The sequence below is a fragment of the Phocoena phocoena genome, chromosome 2 (genome assembly GCF_963924675.1).
Source record: "Phocoena phocoena chromosome 2, mPhoPho1.1, whole genome shotgun sequence".
NCBI lineage: Eukaryota > Metazoa > Chordata > Mammalia > Artiodactyla > Phocoenidae > Phocoena > Phocoena phocoena.
The window spans coordinates 29253899-29266346 of NC_089220.1; the positions used below are offsets into that span (position 1 = coordinate 29253899).

The following is a 12448-nucleotide window of genomic DNA, read 5'->3' on the forward strand; positions in this document are numbered from 1 at the left end:
GGTCGTCACAACATGGCTTATATTGTTCCCTTCTCTACTTGTCAGACCTACAGCCCTAGTAAAGATCCTTATTGACCGAAACCTTTATATGTCTGACACACCTTGGAGTTGTCTTCGACCCCTGTCTTTCTCTCACACCCAATATCCATTCATCAGGAATCCTGTCCACTGTGCCCTCAACACAAATCCAGAGCGTGGCCCCTTCTCACCACATCCACCGCTGCTGCCCTGGTCCGAGGCACTCACATCTCCTGTCTGAACGGTTGCAATTGCTTTCTAAGCAGTCCCCTGCTCATGGCTGAGAGGGAGCCTTTCCCGTGCTCAAACCCTGCACTGGCCCCTGTTCTCCCGAGAAAAAGTCGTGGTCCTCTCACCTCTCTCTGACTCGCTGCTTCCTCTCTTCCTGGCTGACTCAGCTCCAGGCGCACCGACCCTCGGCTACTCACGTACACACCAGGTGCGCTCCACCTCCGGCTGTGCTCTGGCTGCTTCCTCTGCCTCATGGCCCTCTCCCCATATGCTGGGCTCTCACCCTCACCTTCTTCCAAGTTTTGGTTCCTGTCTCTTCTTCTCTGTGAAGTTTACCCTGACCACTGAATGTAATACCACATCCTGTGCCCTCTCCGCCCTGCAGCACTCCCGATTCTCTTACTCTGCTTTCCTTTTCTTTTTCCCCATAGGTTTTACCAGCATCCAACATACTTTATAATTTACTGATTTATGATGCTATTGTTTATTTTCTGTTTTCTTCTAGTAGAATGTAAACTCCTCAAGGGCAGGAATCTTTGTCTCTCTTGCTTGCACCCCTTTGTATCTCAAGACCTAAACAGTGCCTGCACATAGTAGGTGCACAATAAACATTTATTGCGTGGATGCACGAGTGAACAGATTCCTGTGAGTTGCCCGTCTCCAGTCTGTCCCCTCTCCATCATGTCCTACTTTGATAGCTGACCTTTCATCCCAAAACACAATGCTGCTTGTGCCATGCCCTCGTTTAAAAAACTTGGCTAAAACACTTTTGTTTCTCGCTAAATGAATCTAAAGTGATGAGTGTGATCTTCTTGGGCCTCCTCTCTCCGCTCCTAACCTAGTTTTCAGGCTTATTTCCCACGATTCCTTTACTCCCTCTGTTCTCCAGCCTCCTTCCCTCCGTGCCTCTGGTCATGCTGTGCCCTTTATCTGGCATGCCTTTTCTTCCATCACCACGTGTACAAATTCCACCCACCTATTAGGCTCAGACCTGATACCACCTTCCCCATGAAGCCTTTCTTGATCACCCCCCACCCCCTAGTTCTCTTTTTACCGCTGGCATTTAGGGCACCTAGTACTTTCTTTTTCTTCTTCTTCTTTTTTTTTTTTTTTTGCTATTCATGTATTATCCCCCATTTTTGGACTTTTAGATCTTTGAAGTCACCATCTGTCCCATCTGTATTGCCTGTTAAGAGTATTTTTGCTCAGTTGGGGTAATTTGACCGAGTCAATGAGTGGGACAGAACCATTGCCCAGAAGCCTTGATGCTCTAGAGACAGGCAGCCCTTTCCTTTTCAAGCGGGCGGTGGGTTCGAGTCCTTCTCAGGCAGCATCGGGCCAGTATATGGGTTGTCATTGTCGAATCGTCATCATCACCATCCTCCCCGACGTAACCAGAATGTCTACTATATGCAAAGCATGGGCCTGCGACCTGCTGTGCTAGGAACTGAAACCAGGACCAAAAGCCAGATGAGTTTACATGTTTTTATTGGCTTTGATTATTAAAATAAAGTGCACATGTAACAAATGGACTGTTTTGTTCATTTTTCCATTCATTCCATCAAAGTTTATTGAGTGCCTCCTCTGAGCAGGCATTGTGCTGGGCTCTGGGGTAACAGGGGAACCAAGAGAGACCTGTCCCCTCTGCTCATACTTATTTTGTAGCATGACATACAGACAGAAAGCAAGTAAACAAACAAGTAAAGTAACTGCATTTCAGGATAAATGCCATGAAAAGAACAGAGTATGAAGGCTCAGTATAAGAGGAGGAACGGATTCTAGGTAGCATCCTAGGGGAGACAAGGGCTATACCCCGGTCCTGTGAGATGAGAAGGAGCCAGTAAAGTGAGGGACCTGGGAAGGGCTTTCTGGGCAGAGGAACAGTGCTCTTGAAGGCATCGCGATAGTTCTGAGCTCGTTGTGTGCAAAGAACGGAGGCTGGTGTGGCTGGAGCAGGGTGCCAGGGAGGGAAGGGCCGGGGAGGCACTTGGAGAGGTGGGCAGGGCCAGACCTGCAGGAGGCTCTTGGATTCATGGGACGTGAAAAAGGAAGCCATTTGGAGGATTTTAACCAGGGCAGTGAATCTGTGTTTCCTTAAGACCCCTGTGGATGCTGCATGGAAAGGAGACTGGATGCAGGGCCAGCAGTGCAAGGAGGGAAATAGCAGAATTTTGCACTCTTCCAGCTGGAGATAATGGAATCTTTAAAGAGGAATTCCTCTGATACACACACAATAAAAAAAAAAAGAGGAATTCCTTCTTTTTAAAAAAAGCACAGCCACAAATGATCATTATCATCACCGTAAAGACTGGTTAGAGTAACAGGGAGCAAAGTTGTTTTAAAATGTGTTTATTTTCCAGATAATGTCCTTGGACAGGGAATGAAAGTGTGTCACGGGGGATGAGCTGCATCTCTAGTTGGACACCCCTGCCCTTCATTCCTAATACAGGATGCTCCCTCTGCTTCCTGAGCCCTGAATACGTGCTTTGTTTGTTAGGAACTCCTGGCTTCTCCCGAGTTGAGTAGAGAGGCTTCTGGTGTCAGGGCCACGTCACAGGAAATGCAGAAACACAGGAAATGCAGAGACACAGGAAATGCTGCTGTCACATGTGAGGCCTGGGGCTCGGACCAGAGGTTCTAGAGACACAGGGAAGCCAGTGGGAAGAGGGAGGGAGAAGTCAGTTTTCTCCAGGATGTTGAAGCTGTGCGGCACATCTAGGGACTAGTGAAGCTACCTTTACCAGCTTTCACCTTCCAACCCAGAGTCCATATTGCGGGTAATAAATACCTTCATAATAAAAAATGAGAGTGGCACCAGAACTGCGCTGAGATGCCAGAGGCAATGATCTTTAAATTCGAGGCACTTGGAACTTACCATGATTAAATGACTTCAACACCCAGAGAGTTTGCAAGACGGCTGTACAAACAGCAACAGTTGTGGTAAGAACGACACCTTGTATTTATGCTGCATCTTTTCACCAAAGGCTGCAGAGCATCTGACTTGTCATTGTCTCACTAGTGTTCCCCCCTACGGTTCAGGAAACCCAGGCGCAGGAAGGCTAGGACGCTTGCTGTGGACTCGGGCCAGCGTTTCCTAGCTGTGGGCCAGAGGTCGTGTCTGGCAGATGCCGTTGCTTCTCTGTTAGGTGGCTAAGGTTGGCCCAGAGAGCCTAAGCGCTATCAGCTGATGGCTTCCCATATAAACCTGGTAGAGAAGCCAGAGAAGAATTTACTAGACCTATTTTGAGTTCTTTGGGAGGATTTGGCGATTAGCAATATCCTGATCCCTGTGATGGGAATGGAACTCTCTGACAAGAAGGCAATGGGAGAAGGTCACTGGAAACTCACCCCTGGGCTTCTTGCTTTGAGGACAGGCCCAGGGCATTGTCCAGGAGGCCACTGGAACCGTGATGGTGATACCAGAAGTCAGTACCATGCATGCTGCTTTCTAAGTCTTTTTTAAAAAAATTATTAGCAGCATGGTTTTTTTTTTTCAATTTTATTAATTTTTATTTTTTGTCTGTGTTGGGTCTTCATTGTTGTGCGTGGGCTTTCTCTAGTAGCTGTGAGCAGGGGCTACTCTTTGTTGCAGGGTGCGGGCTTATCATTGCAGTGGCTTTTCTTTTTGCAGAGCACGGGCTGTAGGCGCACGGGCTTCAGTAGCTGTGGCACGTGGGCTCAGTAGTTGTGGCTCGTGGGCTCTAGAGCACAGGCTTAGTAGTTGTGGCACACAGGCTTAGTTGCTCTGTGGCATGTGGGATCTTCCTGGACCAGGGATTGAACCTGTGTCCCCTGCATTGGCTGGCGGATTCTTAACTACTGCGCCACGAGGGAAGTCCCGCTTTCTAAGTCTTTTCGTAGCTTGTGTGGTTGTCGCACTGTTACCACAAGGATAGGTGGATGCTGTAGTCCTGTATAACTTGGTGCCCACCCACCCTTCTAGCTTCATCTTAGGCCAGTCTCTTCCTGAGCCACTGAGCTCTGGTCACATTGGCCTCTTCCTGCTCTCTGGACAAGCCATATTCCCCTCCCTGCTTCAGGGAGTTTGCTCACGCTGTTGCCTTTGAGTAGAATACTTTCCCTCCTCTCCTCCCTTTGGTCCCTGTCCCCAAGGTTAGTCTCTGTCCATCCTTTACATCTAAACTTCCTTAGTTCACTTCCACAGGTAAGCCTTACCTGACCTCAGATTAGGAAAGGTCCCTTCTAACAACCTCTCATAGGACCTTGAACTTGCCTGTCACTGTTTTCATAGCAGTTGTAATTATATGGTTATGTATGTTGATTGAATCTGTCCTTCCTTCATTAGACTATAGAGTCCACTTGGGGCCAGGACTGTAGCCATTTTTTGGCTTATCTAGCACAGTACCTGCCATGTAGTCAGCCTTAGACAAATGTTTGTTGAGTGAATGAATGAGTTCCTATTTTATAATTGGGGAAACTGAGGCATGAAGCGATGATGACTCACCCAAGGTCACACGGTGAGCTTATAAAGAAGCCCCCAGGGCTTCTGACATGGAATCCGTGGGCTCCCCTTCCCTTTATCCCACTTCCACTCTGGGGGGCTGGATCCTCTGCCACAGTCTCTTATCCCTCCCTTAAACCTAGAGATACGCAGCTTACCTCCCCTTTCCTCCCCTACGCCAAAGCAAGTGAGGTGCTCAGGTCCTATAGGACGTACTGCAATATGCCTTGGAATTCTCAGACACAAGGGCTGAGAGAGAAATGGGAAACTCTGAGCTGATGAACCTGACCTTGCTTTGGTCTTGGATTCTGCTATCTGATCTTGAGCAGTCAAAACTGTTTTCAGCCTCAGTTTATTTACCTGTAAAATGGAAATTGGATTCTCTGCTGCAGTGTGACTCACGGGGCTGTTGGAGAGAGAGAATTAAAGTTATGATCTTTAAGCCCCATTACAAGTAATGTGCTGTAACGAAAATCCATTACTCTTAAAAAAATAACAATGGAAGATTATGAATAACACATTCATGTCAAATTCTGTTCAGATGGACAGGAAGTTACTTGTTTTCATCAAACAGGGCAGGATTCCAGAATGCCAGGGAAAGGAGAAACATATTTTCATATATTTGAGGTGGCCCTTTAGGAACAAAAGGAAAATTACATGAAAGTAAGTTTTGACCAGACATCTTGGGCCCACATAGAAGGGTACCCCTACCAGAGTATTCTCTTTTTAGAACACATTTCTTGGGCAAAAAGAGTTGAAAATGTCGGTGTTCTAGGAGGAGTTGGCTGGATGGGTCCCAGGAGAGAGAGTTGGTACCGCCAAGAGCTCCAGTTCCTGGCCAGCCTTTTGGAGGCCTAGCTTCCCAAGCCATGGCAACATCTTCACTGTGTTAAAAAAAGCACACCAAAACAGAACACCCTCCGAACTACCCTCTGATGGTTTTCTCCTTTGCATTTTATTTCTCAACGCTTCTATTTTCTTGTCATTTCAGAGGGTTTTGGAAAATGATGAAAATGTAGAAGAAGGAAATGAAGAAGAGGATTTAGAAGAAGATATTCCCAAGCGGAAGAATCGGACCAGAGGACGGGTAAGCCGTGAAGGGAGGAAAGAGATTGGGGAGGCCGGGGCCTGGCAAACAACGGGTCCCTAGGTTCAAAATCCCACTGCAGCTAGATAGAGGGTGTATCCATGGTCTTCCTTGCAGGGCACCCAGAGAGGAAACCTCCAGAAGAATTCTGGTTCTCAGGTGATAGCCTGCGAGAGTTTAGAGCTGGCAAGAGGGAGAGAAGAGGCAGACGGTGCCCCGAGGGGATGGTGAGGGTCTGGGGAAGGTGGAGGTTGAGGTGTGGGTGAGGGTGGAGGATGAGGGGAATGTGACCGCTGTCCCCATTCCTCAGTCATAGAATAAGGCGGGAAGTGTCCTGTCCCTGGGGCTATCCCAGAATGACAGGGTCAGGACACCTGCTTTGGGGTACGTTTCACTAGGCAGAGAGTGGGAGCAAACTGGGAAGGCATGGGGGCTGCAGCTGATGGTTCCCAAGCCAGTGTGGCGGGGGCTTTGGAGGCGTGTGGGCCTGGAATGTGACAAGAAAAGGCCAGAAGCCTGGGGAATGGCAGAGGGGAAATCCGTGGTGGAAGGAATAAAAATATGAGGGTGACTCTTAAGCGGAGGGAGCGAAACCTGAGCGGTACTCTCTGGCATTCGGGGTGGTCCTCCAGAGTCCTCACGTTCAAGCCCAGAGGGGTTTTCTGGGATTACCTTCAGGGCTCTGCAGGAGTATCTGACAATAGCCAGATGCAGCGGGACCTGCGGGGATGAACTGCTGCTTCCCATCTGGAGAATTAACTCTCTGAGGCCTGTCTGGCTCCTTCAGGCTCTAGGCGGGATGCTTACCCCTCCTGTGGACTAGGGACTAGTCCTGGATGCCCTGTGAGCTTGGGTCCAGTGATAATTATGGCAAGCCTCTCTATTCCCGTGGTTCTTACGTCTGAGTACACATCAGAAACACCACAAGAGCCTATCGAAATGCAAATTTGCAGGACCCACTCCCGGGAGTTCTGATTTAGGAAGTCTGGGGTAGGGCCTGGAGAGCTGTATTATAAGCAAGTTCCTAGGTGACTGGTGCAAGGGGCCTAGCAGTGCCCATGCTGAGCTGAGATGCTCCGACTTGGACAGGAGCTGGAATTTCTCAGTCTGGACAGGGTGGTCCTCTGATGCTGCACACCTTATAGAGTCACAACTCAGCTTCAGCCATGATCAATGTTTTGACACTCTTGTTTAATCCTTTCTTTACTCTCACTTTTGGTTGGTTTGTATGTTTGTGGGGTTTGTGTGTGTGTGCGCGGAATATTTGAATGCAAGCCCCTAGACATTTTTTCATTTAACCTGTACATACCTCAATGTATATCTCTAACAGGTATCATTATCATACCCAATAAAAATAACGATTCTAACATCTACTATCCAGTCCCTGATCCTTTCCCCCTGATTTTCTCAAAAATGCCTTTTTATAGTTGGTTTGTTTGAAACTTAGGTCTCTTGTATTCTATAATATACTTCTTCCTTGCTACTCCCTACCACATACATATATTTTTTTTTTCTCCATGCCATTTATTTGTTGAAGAACTTGGGTGGTTGGTCTTGTGGAATTTCTCATATTCTAGATTTGGCAGACTGGTGGTGTTTAATGTGTCCCTCAATCCTCTTTATCTCCTGAAAACTGGTGGTCTGATGAGAGACTTGATTAGATTCGGGATATTTGTGCGTGTGTGTAAATATTTTTTGGTAAGGCTAGACTCTCTCTTAGGTGTGATGTGTGCTTCTTATTGCTTCACATCTGGAGGTGTATGCTGTCCACTCGTTCTGCTTTCAGTGGTGGTAAAAATGATCAGTGGATTTGGGTGTTGTCAGCCAGATCTCTCCTTAGAAAGTGTCCCATCACCTTTTCACCTAATCATCTTAGTGGCCCCTGATGAACTTGCCTGGATCCATGCCTTCTTTGGGGGTTACAAAATAATGGATATCTTATTCCATTCTAAAGGAGGCTTTAGAATGTGGAGTTTCTGGGCCTTTTGTGAACTCCAATTGCTGTGTACCTCCAGGCCTGCTTCCAACCCTTGTCTCAGCCCAAACCAAACTTACTCGAGTAGATGATGGAGAATGGTCGTCTTTACATCTTCTCCACTCCCAACTGAAATCTAGGCGTTGAACTTGTAGTTGGCAAATACGAACTGGGTGTCTTCTCTGTAAGAACACCGGCAGAAGCAGCAGCAACAGCCATTTGTACTTACTGTATACTTCCTATACATCAGGCAGTGTGATGAGCGCTTCACAATAAGAGCTACGTTACTGGACTATACCACAGTGCATCATAAACACAACAGGTCGATAGCGATATCATAAACACGACATCGATGGTGACGATAGGTCCTTTATACTGCATTCTCTATTTCTGCGCTCTTCTTTACAGCAGCCACTGGCCACGTGTGGGTGGCTACCAAGCACTTGACGTGTTGCTAATTCAAATTGAAATGTGGTGTAGGTGTAAAATATTCACCATATTTCAAAGATATAGTAGGAAAAGAATGGTGAACACTTCATTAATATTTTTATACTGATTACATATTGGAATGGTAATACTTTGGATAGATTGGATTAAATAAAATGTATTACTGAAATTAATTGCATCTGCTTCTGTTTTTACTCTTTTTTAAAAACGTGGCTACTGGAAAATTTAAAATGACACGTGACCCCCATTATATTTCTCTTGGACAGCACTGCTTCTTTCATTCTCATACGTGGGTATTATTACTCCTAGAGAGGTTAAGGAACTTGTTCAAGGACATCCAACCTAGTAAGGAAGAAGCTAGGACTTGAACACAGGTCTGTGCTTTTTCTACTGGGTCACATGTGGCCCAGTGCCCAGCATGTGACCACTGACTATTTTGTTGAATGAATGATGGAAAAAGAACAGAAAGTCATATTTCAGATTTATGGGAGTTGAGCAAAGGCCTGAACACAGCGAGGGGGTTGGATGGGGCCTAGACTAGCTCTGGGCCCACCCGAGGCTGGCCAAGGGGCAGCCAAACGGCTCTGCATTGGGCAGTGACATTGTAGACATCCATGGTGGGAGCCATGGGAGGACCTGGAAAGTGCAGGTGAGCCTACCTGTGCTGGAATAAGGTATGGAGCTGCTTAACCCACAGGCTCAATGAAGCTGCCCTTTAAGGCGTATTCAAGCTGCCACTGGCTCCTGGAGGACAGTCACTCCATTTCTGTTGTCGGGACTGAGGTCTGAGGCTGAGGCTGTACATCTCAGTATGCGGCCCTTGGGCCGCAGCATCAGTGTCACTTGGGAGCTTGTTAGAAATGCAGGTCCCCCCCAGACTCCACCCTAGGTGGGCTGAATTAGAGTCTGCAGTTTAACAGGACTCCCAGGTGCTCTGTGTGCTCATCGAGGAAGTCAGGGCTAAGGTAGTGATGACAAGAACAGTCTCTGCTTTGTTTGAACCGTGAGTTCAAATCCCAGCTCTACCACTTACTAGACTTTGGGTGGTTCAGGTAACCTCTGTGACCCTGACCAAATTGAATAAGTAGGCTGGGTCTCAGTTTCCTCATCATTAAAATTGAGGTAATAGTACACAGCCAATTTTGAGTGCTTAATAAAGGCTAGATATTATTAGGAGGGTGCAAGCAAAGGGAACAAATCTCAGAACCTTGACAATGGAGATTCCCTGAGGGGTGAGAGAAATTGAGGCCCAACAATGAATAATTGTATCTGTGGTCACTTTAGCCCAACAAATCAAAGCTCTTTAAAGTTCATGGAATTCCTGTGAGTCATCCGTGTGAGTATTACCAATCAGTAAGTGTTTATGATGCACTGTGGTGTAGTCCAGTACTTTCAAGCTTTAATGTGCATACAAAGCACCTGGTGATCTTACTCAACTGCAAATTCTGATGCAGTAGGTTTGGTGGGTGGGGACTGAGATCTTGCTTGGTTAACAAGATCCCAGGAGATGGCAGTGCTGCTGGTCTGAGCACCTCACTTTAGATGGCAAGAGTATAGAGCAGTGGTTCTCAATTTTTTTTGGTCTCAGGGATTCTTTACTTACAAATTACTGAGAGCCCCAAAAGCTATTGTTCTGGTGGGTTATAACTAGTGATAATTCCCATATTAGAAATCAAAACAGGACAAATGTTAAATTTAAGAATACACATGCACACAGAGTGATGACATCATTGTGTCGTGTAGCCGCTAGAAAACTCCACTGTGCACTTGTGAGAGTGAAAACTTTCAAATGACATTTTAGTACTATTACAAAAATAGTTTTGACACTGGAGACTCCCTGAAAGGGTCTCAGGGACCTCCAAGGATCCCCTGACCACTATTTGAGAACAACAGATACAGAGCGACTAGCTCTCTGCTCGGGACTGAGTCTGTCCGAGTTGAGAGTCTTTTAGTTGTAGGAAACTCAACTTAAGCTTAAGCAAAAGTGGGAAGTATTTGAAAAGCTGCTGAGCCATTGTCCCATATTTGAGCAATTTTTGAAGATTCAGGAAGGACAAGAAGGTGGCAGGGATTTAGGATTGGGAAGGAATAAGGAACCCAGGTAGCTCTGGCCTCTACTTCTCCTTCCTTTATTCTTCTCTTGCAGGATTGCCTCTCCTGCTTCTCTGTGCACGTGGCCCCATAGTTCCTGAATTTATGGGTCCCCCAAGTGACCTGTACTAACTAGAGTCACTGTTTCCCAATTCTGAGTACCTTGGGGGTAGAATCTGGTTGGCCCAGCTTGGGTCACATGCCTATTCCTGAGCCAGCCAATCAACGGCGGCCAGTAGGGCAGGGCTGTGTGGTGCAGTCTTGGCAGCCATGGCCCACCAATGTGTGAATGGGGAGGTGGAATGGGGAGGAGTGGAGTCGGGTGAGTAGTTCTCAGAGAGGGAGGATGGTTTCTTTTGGACATCAGCTTCAAAGTTTTCTGTAACAGATTCTGGAAACCTGGGCCTCCGCCTTCTACTGGCTCTGTGACTATGGGCAAATCATGAACCCTCTCAGAACCTGTTTCATCAAGTGCCAAATGGGAATAATATTACTTGGTTAAACTCAGATGGTGTTGTAGGAATTAACTGAGCTAATATATGTGAAAGAGCTTTGGATGCTGTGTGCCCAGCATAGTGCTAAATGTCACGGGTTCATACTAAAGTACGAAGTGTCATCTTTGCCCTCGAGGACCTTGGAATTAAATTGAGGAGAAAATGCTGATAGTCATGATACAATTAGAAAGCAGCAGGCTTCTGACCGTGCACTTACCAAATGCAATAAGAGTTCAGAGGAAAGAGCACTTAACTGGGCAAGGAGGGGAAACAGTTTATTGAGTACTTCCTGTAGACCTAGTTCTGTCCCCTGTGGTTTCACACCCCCTTATTAGCACTACAGCTCTGCAATGAAGATGTTGCTATGCCCATTTTACAGCTGAGAAAACTAATGCTTAGAGAAGTAACTTGTCCAAAAACACATGCTAGTGTTTAAACCTATGTCTGTCTGACTTTAAAGCTGATGCTTTACTCCTCAGTGTGGCAAGAGGAAGATTCTTGGAGGTGTGGCATGTTAGCAAGGCTAAAGCATGGACCAGATGTGGGTGGGCAGAGTAGAGGCTGATCCATGACCGGGATCAATCAAAACAAAGACTTGGACATAGCATCAGCATGAGGTGATCCTGGTAGGACTGGCACTAGGTCGTCAGTGGATATGTCAGTGGGCTTTGGATGGCAGTGAACGAATGGATGACCATGGGCTCCCGTCCTTCACTCCTTTTGTCTAATTGGTCTGAGACTCGTGCAGGATGGATCGGGTAGGGCAACGCAGAGGTAGAACCCCAGCTGGCGGGTTCTTTGAGCAGTTCAGGGGTTAATTGATGAGCTCCTGGATTAAGATGTGGAATAGAAGGGAAATGCAAAGCCTAAGATGGCTTTTGAAGGAAGACACAATAGCACTTGGATACAGAGAATGAAGAAGAAGAACCAAAGATGATTAACTCACTGACCAGCCGACTGATGGATTGATTCATTTATGCAGCAAACATTTATTAAGTGCTGCTTAGGTGACTGGCGCTGTGCCAGGTTCCAAGTATAATGGTCACCCAAATAGACGTTTTCCACCCTTATGTGGGGGAGATGGAAAACCAACAAGTACACCAACACACATATAATATAATGTCAGACAATGCTATGTGCTGTGACATGGAGCAGGGTAGGGGTAAGAGACCGATGGAGGGGATGAGTGAACATGCATTGGTCAGGAGGGCTTCTCTGAGGAGGTGACATTTGAGCAAGACAAGTAGGATTCCGAGTTTCCAAGCTTGAAACATTCCAGGAGACTAGAAGTGTGCTCCAACCACAGGAGGCGTCCCTTGCCTGTCCCCTCAATGCCCTATAGCCACAATCCCCATTTTGCAGTTGGGGAAACTGAGGTGCAGGGAGAAAGCGGGAGCAGCAGCCACCCTGCCAGCAGCCCTGCAGAGCGCAATTAAACCCTGGCTCTCGGCAGGGCCCCTGCTTCCTGCTGGCTGCTCCCAGCTCCAGCTCTCCTCCTCTTCTCCTGGGTGGTATTTTTAGTCTCCCAGAACCTCCTCCCTGAGTCTGCTGTTGCCTCTGTCATTCTGCTTGACTTGCTTTCACCTGCTCCCAGGCGCCTGTGACAGGGCTGCGGGCGGCACACGTCAAGCTGTCCCCGGCTT

The 12448-nt window shown here is 47.2% G+C and overlaps 1 protein-coding gene across 1 annotated transcript in view; it reads left to right on the plus strand.

The window, feature by feature from the left end:
* DPF3 (double PHD fingers 3) overlaps positions 1-12448 on the plus strand; it is a 202921-nt gene that overhangs the window by 139270 nt on the left and 51203 nt on the right. The window contains 1 exon segment of the mRNA XM_065870834.1: positions 5703-5798. Within this exon segment, the coding sequence (XP_065726906.1) occupies positions 5703-5798 (96 nt within the window).